The 15,282-nt window shown below is 71.9% G+C and overlaps 1 protein-coding gene across 1 annotated transcript in view; it reads right to left on the bottom strand.

Moving 5' to 3' along the window:
• The window catches only part of OPLAH (5-oxoprolinase, ATP-hydrolysing), a 70,972-nt gene that overhangs the window by 32,358 nt on the left and 23,332 nt on the right, over nt 1-15,282 (bottom strand). Inside the window, 14 exon segments of the mRNA XM_068177919.1 lie at nt 34-104; nt 107-175; nt 2,117-2,268; nt 3,344-3,456; nt 3,886-4,024; nt 4,772-4,909; nt 7,173-7,343; nt 8,444-8,556; nt 8,650-8,817; nt 8,819-8,931; nt 9,485-9,552; nt 9,966-10,104; nt 13,924-14,059; nt 14,061-14,090. Of these exon segments, the coding sequence (XP_068034020.1) occupies nt 34-104; nt 107-175; nt 2,117-2,268; nt 3,344-3,456; nt 3,886-4,024; nt 4,772-4,909; nt 7,173-7,343; nt 8,444-8,556; nt 8,650-8,817; nt 8,819-8,931; nt 9,485-9,552; nt 9,966-10,104; nt 13,924-14,059; nt 14,061-14,090 (1,620 nt within the window).

Here is a 15,282-nt window from a genome sequence, read left to right as displayed (position 1 = left end):
CCAAACCCCCCCTGGGACCCCCAAAGCCCTCACCTGGAACTGCACGGCCTCCTGCATGGCGCCCAGGTGCACGGGGATGTGGGGGGCGTTGGACACGAGCCCCCGCACGAGAAGTCCAGGCGCTCCTTGATGTTGGTGGAGATGGCCGTGCGCTGCAGCGTGCGCCCCATCTGCTCTGCGGGGCCACGGCACCCTCAGCGGCACCCCGAAACCCGGGCAGGACCGGGGGGACCCTCTGAGAGCACCCCCGGGCCACCCAGAGACCCCCGGGACCACCCCGGGACCACCCCGGGAAACCCTGTCCTGGGTGTGCCCCGGGGAGCTGGGGGGTGAGGGAATGGGGGGATTGTGATCGTGGGGACCCCCAGGGGCACCCCAAAACCGGGACAGCCGGGGGGACCCCCTGAGAGCACCCCCCGGGGCCACCCAGAGACCCCCGGGACCACCCCGGGACCACCCCGGGACCACCCCGGGAACCCCTGTCCTGGGTGTGCCCCGGGGAGCTGGGGGTGAGGCAATGGGGGGATTGTGATCGTGGGGACCCCCAGGGGCACCCCAAAACCGGGACAGCTGGGGGGACACCCTGAGACCACCCCGGGGCCACCCAGAGACCCCCGGGACCACCCCGGGACCACCCCGGGACCACCCCGGGACCCCCCACCCTGGGTCTGCCGTGGGGAGCCGGGGGATTGAGTTTGAGTCGAGGGGTCCCTGGGGACCCCCAGGGGCAACTCAAAAACCGGGCAGGACCCCCCCAGAGACCCCCGGGACCACCCTGGGACCACCCCGGGAGCACCCCGGGACCCCCCACCCTGGGTCTGCCGTGGGGAGCCGGGGGATTGAGTTTGAGTCGAGGGGTCCCTGGGGACCCCCAGGGGCAACTCAAAAACCGGGCAGGACCCCCCCCAGAGACCCCCGGGACCACCCTGGGACCACCCCGGGATCCCCCGGGACAGCTCCCAGACACCCCAGGACCCCCCAGGACCCCCCAGGACCCCACCAGGACCCCCCAGGACCCCCCAGGACCCCACCAGGACCCCCCAGACCCCACCAGGACCCCCCAGGACCCCCCAGGCCCCCCCCCCAGGACCCCCCAGGGCCCCCCCAGACCCCCCCAGGACCCCCCAGGACCCCCACCTGCGATGCTCATGAAGCCCCAGAACCCCACTAGGACCACCCAGACCCCCCCAGGACCCCCCAGGACCCCCACCTGCGATGCTCATGAAGCCCCAGAACCCCCCCTAGGACCCCCCAGGACCCCCCAGGCCCCCCAGACCCCCACCTGCGATGCTCATGAAGCCCCAGAACCCCCCCAGGACCCCCCAGGACCCCCCAGAACCCCCACCTGTGATGCTCATGAAGCTCCAGAACCCCCCCAGAACCACCCAGGACCCCCCAGAACCCCCCCAGGACCACCCAGGACCCCCCCAGACCCCCCCAGGCCCCCCAGACCCCCCACCTGCGATGCTCATGAAGCCCCAGAACCCCCCCAGGACCCCCCAGGACCCCCCAGAACCCCCACCTGTGATGCTCATGAAGCTCCAGAACCCCCCCAGAACCACCCAGGCCCCCCCAGAACCCCCCCAGGACCCCCCAGACCCCCCCCAGGACGCCTCCAGGCCCCCCCAGACCCCCACCTGCGATGCTCATGAAGCCCCAGAACCCCCCCAGGACCCCCAGGACCCCCCCAGAACCCCCCCAGGACCCCCCAGACCCCCCCAGACCCCCACCTGCGATGCTCATGAAGCCCCAGAACCCCCCCAGGACCCCCCAGACCCCCACCTGCGATGCTCATGAAGCCCCAGAACCCCACTAGGACCACCCAGACCCCCCCCCACGACCCCACCAGAACCCCCCAGGACCCCCCAGGCCCCCCCCAGACCCCCACCTGCGATGCTCATGAAGCTCCAGAACCCCCCCAGAACCACCCAGGACCCCCCCAGAACCCCCCAGAACCCCCCCAGGACCCCCCCAGAACCCCCCAGGCCCCCCCAGGACCCCCCAGAACCCCCACCTGCGATGCTCATGAAGCTCCAGAACCCCCCCAGGACCCCCCAGGACCCCACAGGACCCCCCAGGACCCCCCAGACCCCCCCAGGCCCCCCCAGACCCCCACCTGCGATGCTCATGAAGCGGTGCGCGAACACCGAGAGCTGCACGGGCTCGAGCCGCGTGCCCAGGGCCCGCGCTGGCCCCGCGGCCACCGCGATGCTGATGTCCCCGAGCGGGGTCACGCTGGCCACGCAGCCCGGCTCCACCACGATGGTGCTGGGGGCCGGGGGGGGGTGGGGGTCCCGCGGATCAGCCCGGGCACCCCCCGAACCCCCCCCCAACCCCCCAGGGTCCCCCCCCAGCCCCTTGGGGTCCCCACCACACCTTTGGGGTCCCCCTGATGTCCCCCCGGTGTCGTCCACTGTCCCCCACGTCCCCCACGTCCCCCCTGTCCCCGCTGTCTCCCTGGTGTCCCCAGTGCCACCAGCGTCCCCCAGCTGTCCCCGCTGGCGCCCCGGTGTCCTCCTCTGTCCCCTCCTGTCCCCCTCTGTCCCCCTCTGTCCCCGCTGTCCTTTCCCTGTCCCCTCCTGTCCCCCTCTGTCCCCCTCCTGTCCCCCTCTGTCCCCTCTGTCCCCTCCTGTCCCCTCCTGTCCCCCTCTGTCCCCGCTGTCCCCCCGCTGTCCCCCGCTGTCCCCGCTGTCCCCGCTGTCCCCGCTGTCCCCCTTTGTCCCCTCCTGTCCCCTCCTGTCCCCCTCTGTCCCCTCCTGTCCCCCTCCTGTCCCCCTCTGTCCCCCCTGTCCCCCTCTGTCCCCGCTGTCCTTTCCCTGTCCCCGCTGTCCCCCCAGTCCCCCCGCTGTCCCCGCTGTCCCCCTTTGTCCCCTCCTGTCCCCCTTGTCCCCTCTGTCCCCTCCTGTCCCCTCCTGTCCCCCTCTGTCCCCGCTGTCCCCCGCTGTCCCCGCTGTCCCCCCACTCCCCCCGCTGTCCCCCGCTGTCCCCGCTGTCCCCTCTGTCCCCCCCGTCCCCCCTTGTCCTCCTCTGTCCCCCCGCTGTCCCCGCTGTCCCCCTTTGTCCCCTCCTGTCCCCTCTGTCCCCCCACGTCCCCCCTTGTCCCCCTCTGTCCCCCCTCTGTCCCCCCAGTCCCCCCGCTGTCCCCGCTGTCCCCCGCTGTCCCCTCTGTCCCCGCTGTCCCCGCTGTCCCCGCTGTCCCCGCTGTCCCCCCAGTCCCCCCGCTGTCCCCGCTGTCCCCGCTGTCCCAGCTGTCCCCCCGCTGTCCCCTCTGTCCCCGCTGTCCCCGCTGTCCCCCCGCTGTCCCCTCTGTCCCCACTGTCCCCGCTGTCCCCGCTGTCCCCACCTGTTGGTGTCGATGAGGATGGCGGGCCCGGGCAGGGCGTGGTCACAGCCCAGCTCCCCCAGCAGGTACACGGGGGTGTCCCGGTACCCCCCCTCGAAATAGCACCGCGTCACCTGCGGGGACACCGGCGTCACCGCGGCCACCTGGGGCCACCTGGGGCCACCTGGGGCCACCTGGGGTCAGCCCCGGTCACCTGGGGTCAGCCCTGGTCGACTAGGGGCACCTGGGGGCACCTCTGGTCCCCCCTGGGTCACCCCCGGGTCACCCTCTGGTCACCCCCGGGTCACCCCCGGGTCACCCTCTGGTCACCCCCGGGTCACCCCCGGGTCACCCCCCAGATCCCCTGACCCCAGACACCCCCAGGCCCCAGTTCCCCCCATTCCCCCAACGCCCCCAGCCCCTCACAACCCAGTTCCCCCAGTGCCCCCAGTGTCGCCCCAGCTCCCCGGGGCCCCCCGGTTCTCCCCACCCTCCAGTGCCCCCCGGTTCCCCCCGTTCCCCCCGGTTCCCCCCAGCCCCCCGGTGCCCCCGGGGCCCCTCACCGTCTCCGGGCGCGGGGGGTGCCCGCGGGGGCCCAGCGGGGTCTCGGCCACGGGCTCGGTGCTGCCGGTGCCCCGCACCCGCAGATCGTCCACGAGCACGGCCCGGCCCGGGATGGTGAAACCGAACTCCTGCCGGTACCTGCGGGGGCGTCAGCGACACCGGCCCCGGGGACAGGGGGACAGGGACACCGACCCCAGGGGGACAGGGACACACAGGGGGGACAGGGACACCGGCACGGGGACAGGGGACAGGGGGACAGGGACACCGACCCCAGGGGGACAGGGACACACAACGGGGACAGGGACACCGGCCCCGGGGACAGGGGGACAGGGACACACAGGGGGGACAGGGACACACAGGGGGGACAGGGACACACAGGGGGGACAGGGACACCGGCCCCGGGGACAGGGGGACAGGGACACCGACCCCAGGGGGAAAAGGACACACAGGGGGGACAGGGACACCGGCCCCGGGGACAGGGGGACAGGGACACACAGGGGGGACAGGGACACCGACCCGAGAGGGGACAGGAGGGGACGGGGGGCACAGGGGTGACAGGGACACCCACCCTGGGGGGACAGGGACACACAGCGGGGACAGGGCCACCGACCTGGGAAGGGGGGGACAGGGACCCCCGAGGAATGGAGGAGGGACCCCTGCAGGAACAGGAGTGGGACCTCCGGAGGGATGGGAATGGGGAGGGAGCACGCCTGGGAGGGACAGGAACAGGAGCCCCGGGGAGAGGGGATTGGGGTGCTGGGAGGGGATTGGGGTGCTGGGACGGGATTGTGACAACACCGGGATGGGGCTGGTGGCCCTGGGTCAGGGCTGGTGGCACCAGGACAGGGCCGGTGGCCCCGGGCCGGGCCGGAGGCCGGCACTGACCGGGCGGTGAAGGCGGCCAGGAAGTCGCCGGCGCCGCAGGAGCCGGGGTGCGCGGGGTGCCCGCGGGCCGAGACCATGAGGGCGCAGTCGGTGCCCTCGTAGCGCAGGTGCAGGAACGGCTCCGTGCGGATCTGCTCCCTGCGGGCACGGCCCCGGGTCACCACGGCCCCGCGTCACTGCCACCCGGTCCCCGGTGCCACCCGGTGTCACCACAGCCCCATGTCACTGCCACCCGGTCCCCGGTGCCACCCGGTGTCACCGTGTCACCACGGCCCCGCGTCACTGCCATCCGGTCTCCAGTGCCACCCAGTGTCACCGTGTCACCACGGCCCCGCGTCACTGCCATCCGGTCTCCAGTGCCACCCGGTGTCACCGTGTCACCACAGCCCCATGTCACTGCCACCCGGACCCCGGTGCCACCCGGTGTCACCGTGTCACCGCGGCCCCGTGTCACCACAGCCCCGCATCACTGCCACCCGGTCCCCGGTGCCACCCGGTGTCACCGTGTCACCATGGCCCCGTGTCACCACAGCCCCGCATCACTGCCACCCGGTCCCCGGTGCCACCCGGTGTCACCGTGTCACCACGGCCCCGCGTCACTGCCACCCTGTCCCCAGTGTCACCGTGTCACCATGGCCCCATGTCCTCCACCTCCCAGCATCGGTGTCACTGCCACTGCATCCTCCCTGTCCCCGGTGTCACCGCCTCCATCCCTGTCCCTGGTCGCCCATTCCGGGTGTCCCCTATCCCCATCCTCCCATCCCTGGTGTCCCCTGCCCCATCCCCAGTGTCCCCTGTCCCCATGCTGCCATCCCCGCTGTCCCCAGTGTCCCCTGTCCCCATCCCGCCATCCCCGCTGTCCCCAGTGTCCCCTGTTCCCAGTGTCCCTGTCCCCATGCTGCCATCCCCGCTGTCCCCAGTGTCCCCTGTCCCCAGTGTCCCTGTCCCCATCCTGCCATCCCTGCTGTCCCCAGTGTCCCCTGTCCCCAGTGTCCCTGTCCCCATCCTGCCATCCCCGCTGTACCCAGTGTCCCCTGTCCCCAGTGTCCCTGTCCCCATCCTGCCATCCCCGCTGTCCCCAGTGTCCCCTGTCCCCATGCTGCCATCCCCGCTGTCCCCAGTGTCCCCTGTCCCCATGCTGCCATCCCTGCTGTCCCCAGTGTCCCCTGTCCCCATCCTGCAATCCCCGCTGTCCCCAGTGTCCCTGTCCCCATGCTGCCATTCCTGCTGTCCCCAGTGTCCCCTGTCCCCAGTGTCCCCTGTCCCCATGCTGCCATCCCCGCTGTCCCCAGTGTCCCCTGTCCCCATCCTGCCATCCCCGCTGTCCCCAGTGTCCCCTGTCCCCATCCTGCCATCCCCGCTGTCCCCAGTGTCCCCTGTCCCCATGCTGCCATCCCCGCTGTCCCCAGTGTCCCCTGTCCCCAGTGTCCCCTGTCCCCATGCTGCCATCCCTGCTGTCCCCAGTGTCCCCTGTCCCCAGTGTCCCTGTCCCCATCCTGCCATCCCCGCTGTCCCCAGTGTCCCCTGTCCCCAGTGTCCCTGTCCCCATCCTGCCATCCCCGCTGTACCCAGTGTCCCCTGTCCCCATGCTGCCATCCCCGCTGTCCCCAGTGTCCCCTGTCCCCAGTGTCCCCTGTCCCCATGCTGCCATCCCTGCTGTCCCCAGTGTCCCCTGTCCCCAGTGTCCCTGTCCCCATGCTGCCATCCCCGCTGTCCCCAGTGTCCCCTGTCCCCATGCTGCCATCCCCGCTGTCCCCAGTGTCCCCTGTCCCCATGCTGCCATCCCCGCTGTCCCCAGTGTCCCCTGTCCCCATGCTGCCATCCCCGCTGTCCCCAGTGTCCCCTGTCCCCAGTGTCCCTGTCCCCATGCTGCCATCCCCGCTGTCCCCAGTGTCCCCTGTCCCCATGCTGCCATCCCCGCTGTCCCCAGTGTCCCCTGTTCCCAGTGTCCCCTGTCCCCATCCTGCCATCCCCGCTCTCCCCAGTGTCCCCTGTCCCCATGCTGCCATCCCCGCTGTCCCCAGTGTCCCCTGTCCCCAGTGTCCCTGTCCCCATCCTGCCATCCCCGCTGTCCCCAGTGTCCCCTGTCCCCATGCTGCCATCCCCGCTGTCCCCAGTGTCCCCTGTCCCCATGCTGCCATCCCTGCTGTCCCCAGTGTCCCCTGTCCCCAGTGTCCCTGTCCCCATGCTGCCATCCCCGCTGTCCCCAGTGTCCCTGTCCCCAGTGTCCCCTGTCCCCATGCTGCCATCCCCGCTGTCCCCAGTGTCCCTGTCCCCATCCTGCCATCCCCACTGTCCCCAGTGTCCCCAGCCCCCGGCGCTCCCGCCCGTGCCCCGCGGCCGCGGCGCTGTGGCCGGTGTCGCGGTGTCGCGGTGTCGCGGTGTCCCCGCGCTCGCTCACGGGGCGAAGCCCTGGGCCCGCAGCGCGTCCCGGCAGCGCCGCTCGAGCTCGCGGAGCCGCGCCTCGAGCCGGGGGAAGGCGGCGGGGCCGTACGGGAGCGCGCACGGCTCCTGCTCCTCCTGCACCGCGTCCGCCAGCGCCAGCCCCAGCGCCGACAGCAGCCCGCTGTGCCTGCGGGGAGGGGACAGCGCTGTCACCGCGGGGACGGCCCGGGGACACCGCGGGGACAGCCCCGGGACAGCCCCGGGACAGCCCGGGGACAGCGCGGGGACAGCCCCGGAACAGCCCCGGGACAGCCCCGGGACAGCCCGGGGACAGCCCGCACCGAGCCGGACTGCAGCCCGCTGTGCCTGCGGGGAGGGGACAGCGCTGTCACCGCGGGGACGGCCCGGGGACACCGCGGGGACACCGCGGGGACAGCCCCGGGACAGCCCCGGGACAGCCCGGGGACAGCCCGCACCGAGCCGGACAGCAGCCCGCTGTGCCTGCGGGGAGGGGACAGCGCTGTCACCGCGGGGACGGCCCGGGGACACCATGGGGACAGCCCCGGGACAGCCCCGGGACAGCCCGGGGACAGCGCGGGGACAGCCCGGGGACAGCCCCGGGACAGCCCCGGGACAGCCCGGGGACAGCCCGCACCGAGCCGGACTGCAGCCCGCTGTGCCTGCGGGGAGGGGACAGCGCTGTCACCGCGGGGACGGCCCGGGGACACCGCGGGGACAGCCCCGGGACAGCCCCGGGACAGCCCGGGGACAGCGCGGGGACAGCCCGGGGACAGCCCCGGGACAGCCCCGGGACAGCCCCGGGCCGTCCTGTCACAGCCCTGGGAACACCCATCCCAAAGACCCCGACACCCCAAATCCCTCGGGCCCCTCCCCAGCCCGGCGGGGATGGGGGGGTCAGGGTGTCCACGACCCCCCCAGGAGGGGAATCCCCGTGGACCCCCCCAGCTCCGGCCCCAAATCGGGGTCCCCACCGCCCCCACCCCACAAAGGCGATTCCCACAGCCCCTCACCCCAACATGGGGGTCCCCTCAGCCCCACCCCCGGCTCGGGGAGGTCCCCGCGCCCCCCGCCCGCCCAAGGGGGGTCCCTGAGCCCCCCGCCCCATCCCGGGGGTCCCAACGCCCCCCCCCCCCCCCACGCCGGGGGGGTCCCCGCGCCCCATCCCGGGGGTCCCCATGCGCCCCCCCCCCCCGCCAGCTCCACCCCCACCCCAGGGGGGTCCCCGCGCCCCCCGGCCCCGCGGGGGTCCCGCAGCCCCGCACGTACTTGTGGATGAAGACCTTGGCCATGCCCAGCGTGCGGGCGATGGCACACGCGTGCTGGCCCCCGGCCCCCCCGAAACACGCCAGCACGTGCCGCGCCGCGTCGTGTCCCCGCGCCTGCCGCCGGGGACGCGCAGGTGACACCGCTGTCACCCGCGGCGCCCCCCACCCGAGCCGAGCCCCCCCCCGACCCTTCCCCGGGACCCCCACCTGCGTCAGGGCGCGGATGGGCCGGCACATGGCCTCGTTGGCCACCCGGATGAAGCCCAGGGCCACCTCCTCCACCGAGAGCGCCTCGGTGTCGCCGGTGTCGCCGGCGTCGCCGGCGGAGCTCTGGAAGGCGCGGATGGTGGCGGCCAGCTCGCGGAACGCCGCCACCCGCCGTGTCGCGACACAGCGGCTGGTCCTCGGTGGGGCCGAAGATCCGCGGGAAGTACTCGGGGAGCAGCCGGCCCAGCACCAGGTTGGCGTCGGTGACAGTCAGGGGACCGCCTGGGGACACCGGGGGGTCAGGGGGACACCGGGGGACACCGGGGGGTCAGGGGGACACCGGGGGACACCGGGGGGTCAGGAGGACACCGGGGGACACCGGGGGGTCAGGGGGACACCGGGGGACACCGGGGGGTCAAGGGACCGCCTGGGGACACCGGGGGGTGAGGGGGACACCGGGGGGTCAGGAGGACACCGGGGGGTCAGGGGGACACCGGGGGACATGGGGGGTCAGGGGGACACCGAGGGGTCAGGGGACCGCCTGGGGACACCGGGGGGTCAGGAGGACACCGGGGGACACCGGGGGGTCAGGGGACTGCCTGGGGACACCGGGGGGTCAGGGGACTGCCTGGAGACACCGGGGGGTCAGGGGGACACCGGGGGACACCGGGGGACACCGGGGGACACCGGGGGGTCAGGGGACCGCCTGGGGACACCGGGGGGTCAGGGGGACACGGGGACACCGGGGGGTCAGGGGGACACCGGGGGGTCAGGGGGACACCGGGGGGCATCGGGGGGTCAGGGGGACACGGGGACACGGGTGTCCCTCACTCACCCTTGCGGTAACAGGCGGGGCCCGGGTGGGCGCCCGCGGACTCGGGACCGACCACGTAGAGACCGGACCTGCGGGGACACGGGGACAGCGGGGTCCGGCCGGGCGGGGACACCCGCGGGGACACGGGGACACCCGCGGGGACACGGGGACAGCGGGGTCCGGCCGGGCGGGGACACCCGCGGGGACACGGGGACACCCCGCGGGGACACGGGGACATCCACGGGGACACGGGGGGCACGGAGGGGGCAGTGACACCCACGGGTGCCCCTCACTCCCCTGGGACACACCTGGACACCCCCCCCCCTCCCCACATCCCCCCCATCCCTGGAGCCCCCTCACCTGGGACACACCTGGAGCCCCCTCCCCAACCCCGCCCATCCCCTGGAGCCCCCTCCCCAGCCCCCCCCAGCCCCTGGACCCCATCCCCAGCCCCCCCCTCAGCCCCTGGACCCCCTCCCCAGCCCCCCGGCCCGTCCCGCACCGGAAGAAGAGGCGGGAGCCCCCCCCGGCCGCCACGGTGTTGATGTCCAGCTGGGGGGCCTGGATGGCGACCCCGGCCGTGGTGGCCTCGAACACGTGCTCGAACTCGCCCGCGTAGCGGCTCACGTCGGTCGAGGTGCCTGGGGGACCCCAAAACTGCCGGACCCCAAACCCAGGCACACCCCAAACCCCTCACAGCTGCTCACGTCGGTCGAGGTGCCTGGGGGACCCCAACCCCAGCCGGACCCCCAATCTCAGCAGGACCCCCACCCTGCTGTGACCCCAACCCCAGTGGGACCCCCAGTCCCAATGGGATCCCCACCCCCTGGGACCCCGATCCCAGTGGAACCCCGTGACGCCAATCCAAGTGGGACCCCGTGACCCCGATCCCAGTGCAACCCCGTGACCCCAATCCCAGTGGGACCCCCCATGACCCCAATCCCAGTGCGACCCCGGGACCCCAATCCCAGTGGGACTCCCCGTGACCCCAATCCCAGTGGGACCCCCGTCACCCCAATCCCAGTGGGACCCCCGTGACCCCAATCCCAGTGGGACCCCCCCGACCCCAATCCCAGTGGGACCCCGTCACCCCAATCCCAGTGGGACCCCGTCACCCCCAATCCCAGTGGGACCCCCTGACCCCAATCCCAGTAAGACCCCCCGTGACCCCAATCCCAGTGGGACCCTGTGACCCCAATCCCAGTGGGACCCCCCGACCCCAATCCCAGTGGGACCCCGTGACCCCAATCCCAGTGGGACCCCATGACCCCAATCCCAGTGCGACCCCGTGACCCCAATACCAGTGCGACCCCGTCACCCCATTCCCAGTGCGACCCCGTGACCCCAATCCCAACAGGACCCCGTGACCCCAATCCCAGTGCGACCCCGTGACCCCAATCCCAGTGGGACCCCCCTGACCCCGATCCCAACGGGACCCCCAACCGCAGCAGGACCCCCAGTCCCAATGGGATCCCATCCCCCGTGACCCCAATCCCAGTGGGACCCCGTGATCCCGATCCCAGTGGGACCCCGTGACCCCAATCCCAGTGGGACCCCGTGACCCCAATCCCAATGGGACCCCGTGATCCCAATCCCAGTGGGACCCCGTGACCCCAATCCCAGTGCGACCCCGTGACCCCAATCCCAGTGGAACCCCGTGACCCCGAACCCAGTGCGACCCCCTGACCCCAATCCCAGTGCGACCCCGTGACCCCAATCCCAGTGCAACCCCGTGACCCCAATCCCAGTGGGACCCCCCATGACCCCAATCCCAGTGGGACCCCCCGTGACCCCAATCCCAGTGGGACCCCATGACCCCAATCCCAGTGCGACCCCGTGACCCCAATCCCAGTGGGACCCCATGACCCCAATCCCAGTGCGACCCCGTGACCCCAATACCAGTGCGACCCCGTGACCCCAATCCCAGTGCGACCCCGTGACCCCAATCCCAGTGGGACCCCCGTCACCCCATTCCCAGTGCGACCCCGTGACCCCAATCCCAACGGGACCCCGTGACCCCAATCCCAGTGGGACCCCCCATGACCCCAATCCCAGTGCGACCCCCCGTGACCCCAATCCCAGTGGGACCCCCCCATGACCCCAATCCCAGTAAGACCCCCCGTGACCCCAATCCCAGTGGGACCCCCCGTGACCCCAATCCCAGTGGGACCCCCCGACCCCAATCCCAACGGGACCCCCAACCGCAGCAGGACCCCCAGTCCCAATGGGATCCCATCCCCCGTGACCCCAATCCCAGTGGGACCCCCGTGACCCCAATCCCAGTGCGACCCCCCGTGACCCCAATCCCAGTGGGACCCCCCGTGACCCCAATCCCAGTGGGACCCCCGTGACCCCAATCCCAACAGGACCCCCAACCGCAGCGGGACCCCAATCCCAATGGGATCCCATCCCCCGTGACCCCAATCCCAGTGGGACCCCGTGACCCCAATCCCAGTGCGACCCCCCGTGACCCCAATCCCAGTGGGACCCCCCCGTGACCCCAATCCCAGTGCGACCCCCCGTGACCCCGATCCCAACGGGACCCCGTGACCCCAATCCCAGTGGAACCCCGTGACCCCAATCCCAGTAGGACCCCCCATGACCCCAATCCCAGTGCGACCCCGTGACCCCAATCCCAGTGCGACCCCGGGACCCCAATCCCAGTGCGACACCGTCACCCCCAATCCCAGTCGGACCCCCCGTGACCCCAATCCCAGTGGGACCCCCCGTGACCCCGATCCCAACGGGACCCCGTGACCCCAATCCCAGTGGGACCCCCTGACCCCAATCCCAGTGCGACCCCGTGACCCCAATCCCAGTGGGACCCCGTGACCCCAATCCCAGTGGGACCCCCTGACCCCAATCCCAGTGGGACCCCGTGACCCCAATCCCAGTGGGACCCCGTGACCCCAATCCCAGTGGGACCCCCCGACCCCAATCCCAACAGGACCCCCAACCGCAGCAGGACCCCCAGTCCCAATGGGATCCCATCCCCCGTGACCCCAATCCCAGTGGGACCCCCGTGACCCCAATCCCAGTGCGACCCCCCGTGACCCCAATCCCAGTGGGACCCCCCGTGACCCCAATCCCAGTGGGACCCCGTGACCCCAATCCCAGTGCGACCCCGTGACCCCAATCCCAGTGCGACCCCGTGACCCCAATCCCAGTGGGACCCCCCGTGACCCCAATCCCAGTGCGACCCCCCGACCCCAATCCCAGTGGGACCCCCCGTGACCCCAATCCCAGTGGGACCCCATGACCCCAATCCCAGTGCGACCCCGTGACCCCAATCCCAGTGGGACCCCCCGAACCCAATCCAGTGGGACCCTGTGACCCCAATCCCAGTGGGACCCCGTGACCCCAATCCCAACAGGACCCCCAACCGCAGCGGGACCCCAATCCCAATGGGATCCCATCCCCCGTGACCCCAATCCCAGTGGGACCCCGTGACCCCAATCCCAGTGGGACCCCGTGACCCCAATCCCAGTGCGACCCCCCGTGACCCCAATCCCAGTGGGACCCTGTGACCCCAATCCCAGTGGGACCCCGTGACCCCCAATCCCAACAGGACCCCCAACCGCAGCGGGACCCCAATCCCAATGGGATCCCATCCCCCGTGACCCCAATCCCAGTGGGACCCCGTGACCCCAATCCCAGTGGGACCCCCGTGACCCCAATCCCAGTGGGACCCCCCGTGACCCTAATCCCAGTGGGACCCCGTGACCCCAATCCCAGTGGAACCCCCCGTGACCCCAATCCCAGTGGGACCCCGTGACCCCAATCCCAGTGGGACCCCCCGTGACCCCAATCCCAGTGGAACCCCCCGTGACCCCAATCCCAGTGCGACCCCCCGACCCCAATCCCAGTGCGACCCCGTGACCCCAATCCCAGTGGGACCCCCCGTGACCCCAATCCCAGTGGGACCCCGTGACCCCAATCCCAGTGGGACCCCCCAACCCCAATCCCAGTGGGACCCCCCGTGACCCCAATCCCAGTGGGACCCCCGTGACCCCAATCCCAGTGCGACCCCCCGACCCCAATCCCAGTGGGACCCCGTGACCCCAATCCCAGTGCGACCCCGTGACCCCAATCCCAGTGGGACCCCCCGAACCCAATCCCAGTGGGACCCCGTGACCCCAATCCCAGTGCGACCCCGTGACCCCAATCCCAGTGGGACCCCCCGTGACCCCAATCCCAGTGGGACCCCGTGACCCCAATCCCAGTGGGACCCCCCGTGACCCCGATCCCAGTGGGACCCCGTGACCCCGATCCCAGTGCGACCCCGTGACCCCAATCCCAGTGGGACCCCCCGTGACCCCAATCCCAGTGGGACCCCGTGACCCCAATCCCAGTGGGACCCCCCCGTGACCCCGATCCCAGTGGGACCCCGTGACCCCGATCCCAGTGGGACCCCGTGACACCAATCCCAGTGGGACCCCCCAGGACCCCCCAGCCCTCACCTCCCATGTCGAAGCCGATCACGGGGGTCCCGTCCCGGGGGTCGAAGGTGGTCCGGGCGTAGCCCACGACCCCCGCGGCCGGGCCCGACAGGATGGCCCGGGCCCCCCCGAAGGTGGCCATGGGCGTGAGCCCCCCCGTCCGAGCGCATGAACAGCACCTGCACCCCCTGAAAATGGGGGGCAGGGGGTCAGGGGGGGCAAGGGGTCAGAGCCCCCCATGAACAGCACCTGCACCCCCTGAAAATGGGGGGCAGGGGGTCAGGGGGGGCAGGGGGTCAGAGCCCCCCATGAACAGCACCTGCACCCCCTGAAAATGGGGGGCAGGGGGTCAGAGCCCCCCATGAACAGCACCTGCACCCCCTGAAAATGGGGGGCAGGGGGTCAGAGCCCCCCATGAACAGCACCTGCACCCCCTGAAAATGGGGGCAGGGGGTCAGGGGGGGCAGGGGGTCAGAGCCCCCATCCGAGCGCATGAACAGCGCCCACTGGGGGGGTCCCAATGGGGGGGTCTCAGAAGGAAATGGGGGGTCTCAGAAGGAAATGGGGGTTCCCCAGTGGGAAATGGGGGGGTCCCCAGTGGGAAATGGGGGTCCCAGTGGGAAATGGGGTTCCGGTGGGAAATGGGGGGCGCAGTGGGAAATGGGGGTCCCAGCGGGAAATGGGGGGACCCAGTGAGAAATGGGGGGGCGCAGTGGGAAATGGGGGGGGTCCCAGTGGGAAATGGGGGGCGCAGTGGGAAATGGGGGTCCCCAGTGGGAAATGGGGGGGTCCCAGTGAGAAATGGGGGTCCCAGTGGGAAATGGGGGGTCCCAGCGGGAAATGGGGGGGTCCCAGCGGGAAATGGGGGTCCCGGTGGGAAATGGGGGGCGCAGTGGGAAATGGGGGTCCCAGCGGGAAATGGAGGGACCCAGTGAGAAATGGGGGGGCGCAGTGGGAAATGGGGGGGGTCCCAGTGGGAAATGGGGGGCGCAGTGGGAAATGGGGGTCCCAGTGGGAAATGGGGGGTCCCAGCGGGAAATGGGGGGGTCCCAGCGGGAAATGGGGGGGCGCAGTAGGAAATGGGGGGTCCCAGCGGGAAATGGGGGGGCGCAGTGGGAAATGGGGGGTCCCCAGTGAGAAATGGGGGGGTCCCGGGGGGAAATGGGGGTCCCCAGTGGGAAATGGGGGGGTCACAGTAGGAAATGGGGTGTCCCAGTGGGAAATGGGGGTCCCAGTGGGAAATGGGGGGTCCCCATTGAGAAATGGGGGGGTCCCGGGGGGAAATGGGGGTCCCAGTGAGAAATGGGGGGGTCTCAGAAGGAAATGGGGGGGTCCCAGTGGGAAATGGGGGTCCCATCGGGAAATGGGGGGGCGCAGTGG

This window comes from Anomalospiza imberbis, chromosome 1, assembly GCF_031753505.1.
Source record: "Anomalospiza imberbis isolate Cuckoo-Finch-1a 21T00152 chromosome 1, ASM3175350v1, whole genome shotgun sequence".
Lineage (NCBI taxonomy): Eukaryota > Metazoa > Chordata > Aves > Passeriformes > Viduidae > Anomalospiza > Anomalospiza imberbis.
The sequence above is the reverse complement of the archived record's forward strand: the minus strand, read 5'-3'. Positions and strand labels throughout refer to the sequence as shown.